Source organism: Rhagoletis pomonella, unplaced genomic scaffold (genome assembly GCF_013731165.1).
Source record: "Rhagoletis pomonella isolate Grant_MI unplaced genomic scaffold, Rhpom_1.0 Rhpom_scaffold_04639, whole genome shotgun sequence".
NCBI classification, from domain to species: Eukaryota; Metazoa; Arthropoda; class Insecta; order Diptera; family Tephritidae; genus Rhagoletis; species Rhagoletis pomonella.
In genome coordinates, this window is record NW_023463188.1 from 1 (window position 1) to 15,063 (window position 15,063).

General features: G+C 36.2%; 2 protein-coding genes across 2 annotated transcripts; one reads left to right on the plus strand and one right to left on the minus strand.

Annotated features, from left to right (window-relative positions):
* The first annotated feature begins 7,133 nt into the window (after window positions 1-7,133).
* LOC118754797 lies at window positions 7,134-13,810 on the plus strand. Its single transcript, XM_036489674.1, has 2 exons — window positions 7,134-7,177; window positions 12,754-13,810. The coding sequence occupies exons 1-2, from the start codon at window positions 7,149-7,151 to the stop codon at window positions 13,709-13,711; spliced, it is 987 nt and encodes a 328-aa protein (XP_036345567.1). The 5' UTR covers window positions 7,134-7,148; the 3' UTR covers window positions 13,712-13,810.
* LOC118754796 (phenoloxidase-activating factor 2-like) lies at window positions 13,726-15,060 on the minus strand (the record flags this gene model as incomplete). The annotated part of the gene is made up of 1 exon (XM_036489673.1): window positions 13,726-15,060. A coding segment is annotated over one exon (1,089 nt), but the record flags the coding sequence as incomplete, so codon positions are not given.
* Between the last annotated feature and the right edge of the window lie 3 nt (window positions 15,061-15,063).

Sequence of the window (15,063 nt, forward strand, 5' to 3'; positions counted from 1 at the left end):
GTTGGCTATTTTAGTTGTCGACTACGAAATTCCCGACAGGGTACATACATATATAAAAGTACGCTTATGTGAGTGTACATGCGCGTCTATGTGAAAATGAGATTTCACTTGTAGCAGGTTTTCGCGCTTGGCTTGATTTGTAAATAAAATGATTAAGAGGCATTGATAAGCGATTTTCCCTGCTATGGCTAATGCTGTGCTGATATAGATTTATTCAACCAAAGTAGTTTGTTTATTTTAAGAGACTATGGAATTGAGTAAATACAAATATATATACATTAGGGTGGTCCTTAAATGTAGGAAGCTAATTTTTACATCAGATTTCCTAAGCCTCTAAGCCCCTACGTGGATGCTACTATCGTCGAAGATATCAGGTATAAATTTTGGCCCCTATTGGAGTCGGTTAAGGCATGATGGACAGGGGTCAAAGCTCAGATTACCCTATAAAAATTTATATGTGATATTTGTGACCATGGTATTACCGATTGAGAGCGTGAGACTAAAAAAGTTCTTAGTTAAAAATAAAACTTTATCACATATCTACAGGCAGCGGTATGTATTTAATTTGACCAATCATTTTTGAAGTTCGAAAGAACGGTGGAAATCTAATTAACATCGCAAAAAGTGCCTCTAATAATATGCATACATATATACTTAATTAGATCGATATGACTTTTCGAAAATGTGGCCAGCCTAATTAAAGATATTTTCAAACTAAAGCTTTCATAAAACTTGAGTATAAGTTAACTAAATTCGACGTTTCAGAGAACTAGTACCTCTCTTCAAAATATTTTCAAACTGAAACTTTCTTAAAATCTTTCGTCTGATATACATATATGTAAGTACTAGAGATGCCAAAATATAAGGAAAATTGTGATTACTGAAATCCCCAAATCTGAATGCATTTAAACATATGGGCAAGTGAACCTCGGTGCAAAAATTATTTTCTTTATAATACTAACAAATGTGTGGATAAGATATTTGTCAAAATCTTGAATCAACCAAAAAATAACAAATTAAGGCTTTAAATGCATTTCTATTACTTTTTTGTTACGTTTTGAAATCAAGTTCTAAGAAAATTTTATGATTGAGTTTAAAGTAGGTTGTGTCAAATAATTTGCGATTCATAATTCAAGTGTTTGGTAAGAAAAATATATAGTAGAATTCATCTGGTTTTAATAAAATTGTGTTATATTTTAAATTGTGTGATTGCTTTATCTATATTACGAGTTATTATTAAGTAGTATTGGTCTTGTCCCACCCGTGACAAAAAAAGCTAAAAGTTGTTATATTTAATTACATAATTCGTGTTTGTTACATAATGTTAAAAATTCATTGCAAATATTTGCCACAATTGTATTGTCGTAGTTAGATAAGAATAATTCAACAGAAGAAGAATGTCCCACACGTGACAGCTATGTGTGGGACAGTTGTCAGAGGTAGGTTTACAGGGCTGATAAGTTTTATTTGTTTGTTGAGGTGGACGCAGGGGAGGAAGGGGGATGCGCGGACTCGTCCATTATCTATATACCGTTGTGGTCAGCTGATTAAGTTAAACTACATTTTGACCAGTTTTGGATTTTTATTTTGTTAATCTAATGTTATCGTTTTTTTTTATAAAAGTCTAGCACATTACCTAACCAGAACCACATAAATCTACATTTGAAACTTTTTACAAAAATTATAATAACTCAACAATTACACCCAAAAATTTTAAACTTTTTGTAGTATTAAACTTTAGGTAGGTATGCAGTTTTGTAGTCCATTAAATTTAAGTAGGTAAAAGTGAAAATTTCAAGACGCTAGGAAATCGCGTGATTTTTAATAATTAATTTGGCTGACGGTGCTAAGAATTTTCTTTTATATAAAAGGCACTTATCCTAAGATAAAACGTGAGTGAATTGAACCTCAACTTGGCTTCGTACATTTTAAAAAACTAATCTTTAATATGGACCACACTAAAAGCTCCTTTTCATATAAAAATTTGTACGTGGCCCACGCGTGACAAACGTTGTCCTACCCGTGACAGAGGAATTGCGAATCTTTTTTATAATAAAACAATAATTTTTGTTGTGGTTTTTGTTTTGTTTGAATTCGTGGTTCTTTGTTTTATTATAAGACATCAAGTTCAAACAGAAAAGTGAAGTAAATTCGCAGGCTTTCCGTAAAATATATCTGCTCCCAAAAGTGGGTTCTTTTTTTGTCCCACCCGTGACAGAAAAAATAACTCAAGTTTTTTCCATATACAAGTTAGCTGGAATTTTTTTTCGTATTTTGTAATAACTCTTATAATAACCAATTAGTTGTAGTCTTATAAAAATGTAGAACTGGTGAAGACTTTGTACTTAAATTTAAACAAGAAAAAAATGTGCTTCTGTAAAAATGTGTCACCGTGACGGTGGAATCGCCCCTCTAACTATTCCTTTTCATAATTTTCTTTTTTTTGTCTTGCACGTTTTTTTCTTTATTTTATTGTTAACTTTGTGATCGCGGTGGCAAAGATCATCATATCAATGGAACCCTTACTTTAATAACTTAAGCTCTCCCCCCTGCAGTAACCAGGTGAGTGCGTTCAACCACTTCATTATACCCTACATACAGGGTGTCCCAGAAGTAACGTGCCAAACTTTAGGGGAAGGTAGGTGGGGGGGGTGAGCTCCCAGATAAACAAAAAATTTTCAGGTAAAAGTGTCACCGTTTTTGAAATATTTACATTTATTCGAATTTCAAAAAAATCGTGCCTTTTCATGTGTTTTCTTTAACTGCAACTACAAATCGGGCAATACTTAGTAAATTTTTTATGTAAAATACTTCCAGATAGTTGCCTCTCCATACTCAAATGCAATGTAGTTAAAATATATTAAGGAACCATCATAAAATTAGGACTATTTCTGAATCTTTAACTTTTTGATATTTTCTTCCCCAACTTTGACTATATCGGGTGAAAAAACAAATTTACCGGGAAAGAAATTTACATTACATAAAAAAATTGCTCATTTAATAACGATTTCAGAAAGGTGCACCACTTACAGTTTTGAATAGAAAAAAAAGTTATAGCCGCTTTTGTGGGTAAAGGACTGAGACACGCTAGAATGTATTTAATAGATTTAAATTGAATTTGCTCTTGTTACCGTCAAATGACATGCTAAATAGTACAAAGGTACATAATTACTTGCTTCTGACATTATTTTATATTACTTACCGGAATTAGTGAAAGTGGATTTTGTGAAATTGGACCCTTCGAACATTGTGTTATTAATACTATGACAGAGAACACGCAGTATACGTCGCATGAATATGCGGATATTCACCTAATTTACGGTGAAGCTTGCTGTAATGCCAGAGCTGCTCAAAGACTCTATGCAGAACGATACCCCAATCGTCGACATCCGGGTCGTGAAGTATTCGCCCGGACCCATAGAGAAATATATGAAGGTAAGTGATTTTTACACCTTTCTTGTTTGCTTGCTTGTTAACTATCATTTTTCACTTTTTTAAGGTCACATACCTGGAAGTCGTGGCGGCGAAACAGGTCCTCCTGCAACGGTAGATGTTGAAGCTGTCTTAGAGGAAGTGGAACTAGGCCCATCGACTTCAGTGAGAATGATGGAAAGACGGACGGGAATACCAAAAACTACAGTTCACAAAGCTTTAAAAGACCATCGATTTCATCCCTACCACATTCAACGTGTTCAGGCTCTACAGGAAAGAGATTACCTGTCGAGGGTTAGATTTTGCCGTGAAATGTTGCGAATGCATGCATCAGACCCCAACTTTTTTAATCAAATAATTTGGAGCGATGAATCATCATGCAAACGCGATGGTTATTTTAATTTACATAACCTTCACAGTTGGCAGATAGACAATCCTCACGAAATGAGAGAATATCGTTCGCAGTACCGGTACAAAATAAATTTATAGTGCGGTATTTTTAATTGTCAGATATTGGGACCTGTGGAACTGCCGCCAACGCTCAACTCTCACAGTTATTCAGAGTTCCTTCAGGAACGGCTTCCAACTCTTTTGGAAGATGTACCCTTAAACCTGCGGCGAAGACTATGGCTGCAAAATGACGGGTGCCCTGCTCACTACGGGCGTGAAGTAAGAGCTCATTTAGACGAAACTTATCCTCGCCGATGGAATCTATGATACGGGCCAATCACGTGGCCCGCTCGATCGCCAGACCTGAATCCATTAGATTTTTTCCACTGGGGCTGTCATAAGGACAAAATTTATTCAAAAAAAATTCAAAACGAAGAGCATTTGCGGGAACAAATAAATGGAGCTGCTGCTGAGATAGCCCAATTGAGTTTAAGATCTCTAAAAGCGTCTTTTCTTATAAGGTGCCGAGCTTGTATTAGAGTAGAAGGTCGCCAATTTGAGCATATTTTATCAATAAATGAATAAATTTTTCTTAAAACAACTCATGTATATCTTATTTCACGTGAACCCATCCTTCACACAAAATATTGATAGATATAGCCCTTGTTATAGACTCTAGTCCGAATTCCGGTAAGTAACATAAAATAACAAGAGCAAATTCAATTTAAATCTATTAAATACATTCTAGCGTGTCTCAGTCCTTTACCCACAAAATCGGCTATAACATTTTTTTTCTATTCAAAGCAGTAAGTGGTGCACCTTTCTGAAATCTTTATTAAATTATAAATTTTTTTATGTAATGTAAAGTTATAGCTCAGTACATTTTTTTTCACCCGACATAGTCAAAGTTGGGGAAGAAAATATCAAAAAGTTAAAAATCCAGAAATAGTCCTAATTTTATGATGGTTCCTTAATATGTTTTAACTACACTGCATTTGAGTATGGAGAGGCAACAATCTGGAAGTATTTTACATAAAAAATTTACTAAGTGTTGCCCGGTTTGTAGTTGCAGTTAAAGAAAACACATGAAAAGGCACGATTTTTTTGAAATTCGAAAAAATGTAAATATTTCAAAAACGGTGACACTTTTACCTGAAAATTTTTTGTTTATCAGGGAGCTCACCCCCCACCTACCTTCCCCTAAAGTTTATATGCACATATGTACATATATCCATTTGCACAATGAAGTGTATGTACATATGTTATTCATATATGAACATGCTAGTATATACATTAGGGCGGGTTGATATTTTTTTTTAATCGTATAGCAGAAACGTAAACTACATAAAATTCTAAGAAAATTCTCCGAAGAAACCATGTATCTGAAATAAAATCCTAATCCGCGCCTCTCGACTTGGAAATTTATATGGCCGCCTTTGCCAAAAAAATAAATGTTAGAAAAAATTGGTCTTTCCAAAAAGAAATCGAATTTTCTGAATAAAATTGTTTAGTAAGGTTGTTCTTTTGCACTTTATATTTTTTCTACACTCAAAATTTTGTTTCATTAAAAAAAATATTCAACCAAGTAAAAAAGTTTGTATATAATTTTATATTTAATATTTTTATAAGGAACATAGATAAAAAAAATTTCTTTCATAATTTAATAAAAAAGATTGAAAATGCAAAATAAAAAAAAAATGCACTCAAAAAATTGTTTTCAGTAATTATAAAATAACCAAAGCAGCAAATAAGCAAAGCTGAGGCAACGGCATCTTACGCACTTAAACGAAAAAAATGCCAATATACAAGAGAACAATTTGATGAGATAAACTGGATTAGAGCTCATGTTTTTTTTTCTGTTTTAAGAAGTTTGTTTTGCCTGTTTTATTAAAAAAGAAAAAAAAAACTATATTTTTTAATTATTCTTTGTTTTATGCAAAACGCAGTTTAGGTGAAACGTGTTCTAACTCTTTTTTATATAGAACGCAAATCAGAGGAGATGCAAATTGGGGTTCAACTGCTTTTTTGATAATTGAATATTTTGATTAGTCTCAAAACAAAACCTGTATTGCACAAACTATAATATAATATAATAAAACATAATATATTTCAAAAAAAGAAAATAATTTTAGCGAAAGAAGAGGAAAAAAATTTTCAAGTCGAGAGGCGCGGATTAGGGTTTGATTTTAGACCCATGGTTTCTTCAGAGAATTTTCTTAGAATTTAATGTAGATTGCGTTTTTGCTATACGATTTTTAATATTTTTTTTTTTTCATCCATACAAATCAACCCGCCCTAATATACATATATATGTAGGACACTGACCTAAGGCTTTGTTGGGTGAACATAATAAGTTGTTTGTTCATACATATGTGCACGTGCCAGAGTTGTGAAAAATGCATTAATTTTTGAATGCATTGATAGTATTTAAAGCACGAACTTAAATGTAAAAAATTAATGCATTAATTTTTGAAATTTATTGCAAATAAAAATTTCAATGCACTAATTCTGAAAAATATAATGCTAATCCAATGCAAAAAAAAAATTCATTAGCATTATTTCTTCGGGATTAATGCATTTAAATTTTAATTTACATCAAATTTCAAAAATGAATGCATAAATTTAAGCCGGGGTTACGAGTTGAATTTTTTTAACAAGAATACTAAAAATGAGGTTTCTCCGTTTTTTTTCCTTTTTGTTTAATCTGTTTCATATATTTGTTTATATATAGAATTACAAAGTTCAATAATACATACATATACCAAAGTTTGTTTCAGAAGTTAAATTTTTCTCAGGTTATAGCATTAGTTCTGAATTACTCATATATAGGCAAATAAAATAAAGAAAAGAAGTGAATACGTATTATGAAACTAAGATTTGTATTTTTCGATAGGTGAAGGGTTTAACAGCGGTATAGAGTGATAGATTACTAATTTTTGGTGTGGGTGTTGTGCTTGCGAGATCAAGGGGAAGTGGGATTGACGTAATGCCGATACGGAGAGGACCGTCACGGACTGACCGACATAGACACTTGTCAGGCAAAGGGAACGCTGCTACAAGGAAGGATTCGCAGCAGCGTCCATGGGTTCGTGGAGTACACGCACAAGGCGACGACTCCACCTGGAGCGACTCCATCTGACTCGGACTGTCTCTCTTTACGTTTCTTTACATTTCTTTTGTCCTGTTTTTCTTTTGTTTTGCATTCTTTTTGTAACACTGCAACTGCTCAAAATCAGGCATTATTAAATTTTTTTTTTTTGTTAATATAGCTAAAGACATGGAAGGTCTGCATCCCCCCACTGACGAGCTAGCCAGGGCCTGCAAGCATGCTTGCATGCTGCCCCTCCTTGTCCAAGTAAGCGGCTATATTACACTCTTAAAACCTTCCAAATATTTAAACTAAAGATTTCTTAATACTCTTTCGTTTGACTCTCGAAATTTTATATTTCATATAACTTTTGTATTAGTTAATTAAATTAAACCTTTGAAACAGATGGCAGCCTTCTTCAAAGGTAATATTTTCAAGCTAAAACCTTGTTATCTCTCCTTTTTCTAACATTGCGATACATATATTAATTAATTGACGAGTTAAGTTAACACCTCTAAAATATTCTTAGTGTTCAAGCAGATGGTAGCCCTCTTCAAAATATTTTCAAACTACTACCTTCTGAAACCCCTTTCGTTTCGTTTTCGATACATATTTCTCTTACCTAATTCCCTTAGTTTAAATCGATTTTGTTTTTTTTTTTAACCCTCCCATAGTTAAGTTAAGAAAAAAACATTTAAAAACCTTTTCGATTGATACCCATTTTGTAATAATTGATTTATTTAATTTTTAAGAGGTGGCAACTCATTTCGGAAAATAAGGTTTTTATTGCAAATCTACAGCCGAAACCGTTTAATTTAGCACGTTCGAATGATCGGTGTAGATCTTATGAACTGGACAAAAAATCCCTAGATAATCGCATAGTCCCTTGAGTGACCGAATTGCCACGATCCGTTTTAGAGCTAAATTCAATTATATCATCCTAATTTGGGTGCACGTCCGTTTGGAGGAGAAGGGCGATGAGCCCAAGCAGCGTGTCTATGAGCGCCTAGGAAAAGCATACAAGCACTGCTTGAAAGCTTGGGTCAAACCGCTAGGCTGTTAAAAGTTCTGAAGAATGCCCAGCTACAAAGCCGAGTTCACTCAGAAAGCCTGATGGCTCTTTCTCGCAAACTAGGATTGAGACTCTCTCTGCTCTTCTAGAGACTCACTTTCCTGGATATCAGGTGATTCTTACGCCTTCGAAGGAGACGGAGAATGCAAGAAGCACTGTGCCGAGCCTGTTGACAATGGCACCTTCGATAGCATGTGCAATTCTACTCTACGACATGGAGTAGATTCTGTACTAGTAAATTCGTTCGGGTCATCAGGATTCAGGCAGCTCTCCACTCTGGTGTCTGATAATTGATTCCCTTCTTGTCACTCTTAATGATACTGATATCTACGCTAAAGCCTATGCAGACGATTTGTCTACCCAGTCACGGGCCCATCGCTGTCCGCTGTTTGCAGGAAAGCGCGACAATGTGGTGTAATGGAAATGTGATAACCGCTAACCAAACCAAAACTAGTTTTGTGCTCTTCACTAGAGAGAGTAACAATTCAGACTTCTCCAGAAGTGAAGTATCTAGGAGTATTACTAGATTCAAAACTATCGTGGAAATCTCACATGGAGCACAAGACCATAAAAGCATTGACGGCAATTTACATAGTCCTTTGGACCTCTATGATCAGACCCATAATTAGCTAAGAGTCAGTGGTATGGTGGAGCATGAAAAATCTGCTTGATAAACTTAAGGAATTTATCGAAGATAATGGGGACAACCTTCACACTCCTCTTAGACATATTCCCCGGTCTTCCAGCTTGAGAAAGTAGTTTACGTCTGATACCCTGGAAGGGGTCGAGGGGCTGCAGGTGGGCATAACTCATTTTTCCCTCAATCTCAGAAGGCTTCAGACAACTTGTAGAACTTATGACTGGTCCCTTCACGTGGCGCAAACACCTGGCTATGGACAAGTGTACATGACAACTCCATTTGCCCATCCTGCCTTGAAGAGAATGATACGGTGGAACACTTTTTCCGCTACTTCCCCTACTTTGCAAGAACGAACCCCTTAGCTCTCTGACACTCAAAAATCTGCTTCGATTTATTCATAAATCGTGCAGTTTTAAAAGAGGTTAAAAGGGATATGAAAACAGTACAGTGAGTGCTGTTGTCTGCACGAGAACACCAGCATCTAAATATCCATAAAACAACTTGGGTATTCCCTGATTAAAAGGCCAAGAACCAAATTGATCACGTTGTGGTAAAAGTTGTGATACGCCTCAAGCGTTCTTGGGTGCGTTCCATCTGAGAAGCCAAGTCTGTCCGCATGCGCCTGTGTAAGATAAAGAACATGCGTCCACCTGCGCAACGTCGGAGAATTGCAGTCGCAACGGCCAATCGAGAACTTTCAAAATCCACTCACAACTCTGTTACAGGCAACTTTGCAGGGACTCCATATGTATATGCATTTGTTTATCTGGTCCGATATTCTTAGTTCTGGGGGTTGGCTGAAAAAAACATGTTGTTCCACCCTAATGTATGTACATGCGTTGCGAATTCAAAAATATTTGCTACGATCAACGTAAATGCATATGTATCTCATTATTTTTAACTTCTTTTTTATGTCTCATGCAGAAAGCATAATAAAACAATTAAGAAGAAGCACACGATCTAACTCAATATTTTTTTAACAATACATAAAATAATCTTTTAATTAAAATTCATCGCCCATAATGTATAGCTTAATACATATTTACAGTCGTATCATAAAATGTGTAAAACTCATAAATTTTATTGACATTTTTGCCTCGAGACATAGACAATACCCACTATGATTTCTAATAATACATATATATATGTGTATGTACAGATGTGTACGTTTGTATTTAATAATTCATTCCATAATTCTTGTTTTAAAATTAGTAATTTATGTACGCATCTTCTAATCGCTTAAATGCCTTGCAAATCAAGCATTCCCTGTAAATTTACGGTCTTGAAAATCATGTATGTATGTATGTACATACGATGTAGGCCGCTAGGCAGTGCAAATTTTTAATAGTTTCCACCTCACTTTTCATCTGCGGAGGATAACAACTTCCATGACTATTCCCCATGACTAGCGCTCAGAGATGGCCGCCTTCGCATGAATGACTTTGTGTAGTACAGGGTGGCGCCGAATGAGCTATATGGTTTAAATGGTTTATAACTTTTTTATTTATGCGACTATTATATATATTTTTTTTAAATACAGTATATTATTGGGGAATTTTTTGCAATTAGCTTTGAAAAACGATATCCTGTAAGTGATGTCCATTTTCTGCTTCGCACATACGTGCTCTTCTTAGCAAATCTTTAGGGATGGCAAAGTCGACTTCGACTTTCGACCAAAATCGACTTTTTACTCCTGAAAGTCGAATTTTAGTGATCGACTTTCAGTTAATGGAAGTCGACTGAAGTCGACTTTTCACTTTCGACTGTCGACTTTTTTTTAATTTATTTGCCAATAAAAACTGATCTTCCAACAAGCTCGCGGAGTGCTGTTTGGTCGTATTTAAAAAAAAAGGCAATAAAACTGAAGTCAAATGTGAAAAGTGTGGTAGCGAAATGAATTTTAATGACAGTACAACAGTACAAATCATTTAAGAGCAGCGCATAAAATTATTATACGAAAACAAATTCCTCAAATTTGTTAATCGTTTGTCTCCACAATCTTCAGTTAATAATGATGTAAGATAAACATATTATATTATTATTATATTTATTTTAACAATTTCATGCAAGAAAGTTTTTCTGCTTGAGTTTATGTAAGTTTTTACAGACAGTCTTTGGTTCGAATTTGACCAATCCGTAAGGTACAAAATTTTAAACACCGCTAAAAACGTTGCTGGTAGGATTCCAGTTAATATGCGACATTAGTCGTGGGGATAGTCCCAATCCACTAGCTGTCTGGGCTACTCCCATATTTATCCATGCTTATAAAGTGGCACTTATATTTCTACCAATACCCGCCAATTCTGCTCCATCGGAAAGGCCACATTTTTCAAAAAGTTGTCCGTAATTACCAAATATCGATTCAAAAATTTTTTAGAATTTTTTTTGTGAGAATTTAAAATTTTTTTTCAAAAATTTTCATGCCGTATAAATGGAGCAATTTTCAAAATTTTTAAAAATCCTTTAGTGTCTGTTTTTTTTTTACCTAGCATTGAATTTCACTAAATTACAGATTATTCTAAAGACCAAAAAAAGTCGAACAATGTCGACTTTTCTTCCTGGATCGGTCGACTTTTAAAGTCGACTGTACAGAGTCGATCAAAAAGTCGAAAGTCGACTTTGTAGTGAAGTCGAACAACCCTACAAATTTTTCATATATTTTCGCAGAATTTCGGGTGTAATGGCCATGATTTCATTTCGAATGTTGGTTTGGAGTTGGAGAATGGTTCTTGGTTTGTTAACGTATACTCTTTCTTTCAAATATCCCCAAAGAAAACTGTTAAAAAGAATTCAAACCATATAGCTTATTCGGTTTTTTTGGCCGAAATTACGATTTTTTCAAGGTAAAATGACGATTTTTCAGCAAAAGCATTCGGCAACGCTGCTGGCAGGTCATTTCCAGGCGTGGATCCCGTTGGCATAGAGTAATAAAAACTGTTATAAAGAATTCAAACCATATAGCTCATTCGGCGCCACCCAGTACAAAAAGCATTATAGTGAAGTCGTTCGTATTCGATCATGCGGCCTGATCTGATACACAGCAGCTACAACTGAGGCTGAGTCGCTGAAAAAAGTTTGGGATTTCAAAAAGAAAATACATCTTACCATTAATTTAATTCATGTAAGTTAATAGTAAAAAAAGTAAGTGCGCCTGGCCCACACTGGAGAAGTGAAACTTACATTACATATCTAGCTTACATCTTTGTTTTTATCTTTGCTTTTATCCTTTTCTTCATCTACATATTCTCCTAGATGATGTGAGGTGCGATGACGTGATAAGATGCCATGTGATATAATGTGAAATGACGTGATAGGATGTCAAGTCATGCCATCATGTGATGTTCTATCATATAATGTCACATCATGTGTATCGATAACAAAATCGTTATTAACATCGATAACAAAACAGATAAAGTTATCGATAACAATTTCGAAAAAAATATAGATAGCAAAATCGATAACAATATCGATAACAAAATCGATAAAAATATCGGTATCAAAATCAACAACAAAATTGATTAAAATATCGATATCATAACCGATAAAAGTATCGATAAAAATATCGATACAGAAATCGATAATAATATCGATAGCACAATCGATAGTAAAATCGATAAATATAACGATAAAGAATCTATAAAAATATCGATAACAAAACCGATAAAAATATAACAAAATCGATAAAAATATCGATAAAAAATCAAAACAAAAATATCGATAACAAAACCGATAACAAAACCGATAAAATATCGTGGTTTTGCCGTAAACATTTGAATTTTACTTTTAAAGTTAAGTAATGTGTAAATATTCGCTGCCAACACTTATAAAGAAACGAATCGAGATAGATATATAAATGATCAGAATGAAAAGAGAAATCGATTAAGCGGTGACTGTCTGTCCGTCCGTCCGTCGTCAGCGTCATTCGAGACATCTAAGGGCTTTCATTGGACAATGTTTTTAGGTAGCGCATTCCGAACCCAGCGCATAATCAATTGCTGGAGGCCTTAGAAATAATATTTTTCTTAACAAATATTTCATTTATTTATTTTAACATTAAAACAATGAATTTATTAAACCCAAAAAAGTGTTTGTGTATAATACATACATATATGTATTTTCCTTCCATTTCAGAGGCCAATCGTACATGAACAAATATCGCTTCCTCATTACCGCCGGCATGCTTTACGGCCTGGTCGCTGTGCTCGCAATTCCGTCCATACTACGTTTACTGCAATGTACACGCCAGTCATCCACTTGTGCCACTGCTTTTCGACGCTACGTACGCACAATTCTGCACACATACGCCTGGTACGATTACTCACCAACGGCCGGAGAGAAATCGAAATTTTGGACTAGCCTACGCGCTGTACGCAAAGCGCATTCAAATTCTAGTCGCGCGTGTAACAAACTTGGTGCAGGCCAAATAACACAAAAGGATCTTGCGCTAACACAGTTCGGTTTTATTGGCTTTGCCACTTTGGGTGCGCCACGCGTGCAGCTGTACGATGAGGAATATTTCGAGAGTACGTCACATATGTGGCGTGTGCTCGGCTACTTGCTCGGCATCAAAGATGAATACAATATTTGTGGGCGCAATTGGGCTGAGACCAAATCAAGGCTGGACATTGTGATGCGACGTGTATATGAGCCGGCCTTAGCGAATACCAGCACCGATTTTGAACAAATGACGAAGGCATTAATCGATGGTTTGTGGCCATTGAATACGACACTCACTACCGGATCGGTTCTTTTTTTTACCAAACGACTGGCTTGTGTGCGAGGTTATGAGTACTTTGAATTTGATCATCGTCCCGGTAGCCAGGCTGATGCGAAGAAAAGGCTCTACTATTACGATTTAGGCTGGTATGATCGCTTTCTCATAACATACGGCCTCTACCTAGTGACCTATCTGCACAAATTTGGCATTGTGCGCTGGTATCTCAACTTCCGCATCTGGTTGAATACACTAATCTTTTATTACTTGCCTTACATAGCATTCTGGAAATATGGCATAAAACATTCTTATGTAAGAATTTTCACAAACGATGGCAGAGAGCAGGATTTCGAGTTCCATTTGAAAGCAGATTGAAAAGCGTTACCTGGATTTGATCATTCAATACAAATGCTATGTGCATTTCATTCTAAGTTTTGTATAGAAATAATAAAAAAGCATACATATTTATATATACATGAGTAAATTTTTATGCATGTATGTAGGTACGTTATAAACTAAATAAAAGTCATTACGTTTATTTTTAATAATTTTTTTCGAAAGTTTATAATCTCTCAAGTATGCAAGTGTGAGTATGCCTGTATGCTAAAAATATGTACATATATATATTCTTGCATTTAAATCGGTGTATAAGAAGTCGTGCCATAGCCCAAGCGGTACATTTGCTGATCAATCCAATCACGCGCCGTCGCCACGCTCGCATACGCTGCAGGTATATCATCCTTACAGCCGATACCCCACGACACAATGCCATCCTGCTCGTAACGATTTTCCGCAGGCAACCCAATTGGACAGACTAGTGGTGCACCGCCGTCTCCTTGGCATGTATCGATACCACGCACGCCACCAGCGCAAATAAATGAACGGTCGAGCACGAATTTCTGTCCCAAACGTGTGCCGCGCAAGCGCGTCTGACAGCTGCCAAAGTCCACAATAGGCAAGGGCACGCGCTTCATAATGGTGCTATAACGTCCAGCCTCGCCGAAATCATCCTTACCCCAACCGTTGGCGAAGCACTGCGTATTGGCAAGCGGCGCTGCATTTTGCTGTGGCAGACAGACAACATTGATGTGATCGGCCAAGACAAGTGGTTGACTTAGTACCACCAAAGCGAAATTATTACCAACATTACGTGAATTAAAGTTGGGATGTGTAATGATACTTTGCACACTGCGCTCCTGATAGGGTAGACGCTCTTTGGTGGTCTGTGAGTCCCACTCACCGGCGCGTATCATGAAACTCGAGACCGCTCGTCCAATAACGCAATGCACTGCCGTCAGCACCACTTGCGGGTGTATGAGTGAACCGCCACAGAAGTAGCTATAATTGCCGGCCTGCAGTAGCGCCACAGTCCAAGGGAACTCACCAAAACCAGCCTCGTTATCATAGGCGCCTGTAATGTTGAAATCAATTCCACCAACATTGCGTATGCCACAACCTTTTTGACGCTCAGGCCGTTGTTCTTGTGGTTTGGGCGTGAGGCTGTCGCTACGTCGCCTTTGACTATCGCAACAGACATCGAGGAAGTGTTCGCACACAGGATCGTCGTTGTTGAAGCGTATGTCGATCAAACCGAACCCGTCAAATTCACCATCCTCAACTGATGTGGTTTCAGTGCCCGTGGTGGGATCACACATGTGATATGGTACACAGTTACATGGTCCCCGGCCACTTGTCGAGTTGAATTCGATTTGCGGTTGTGAGGGATC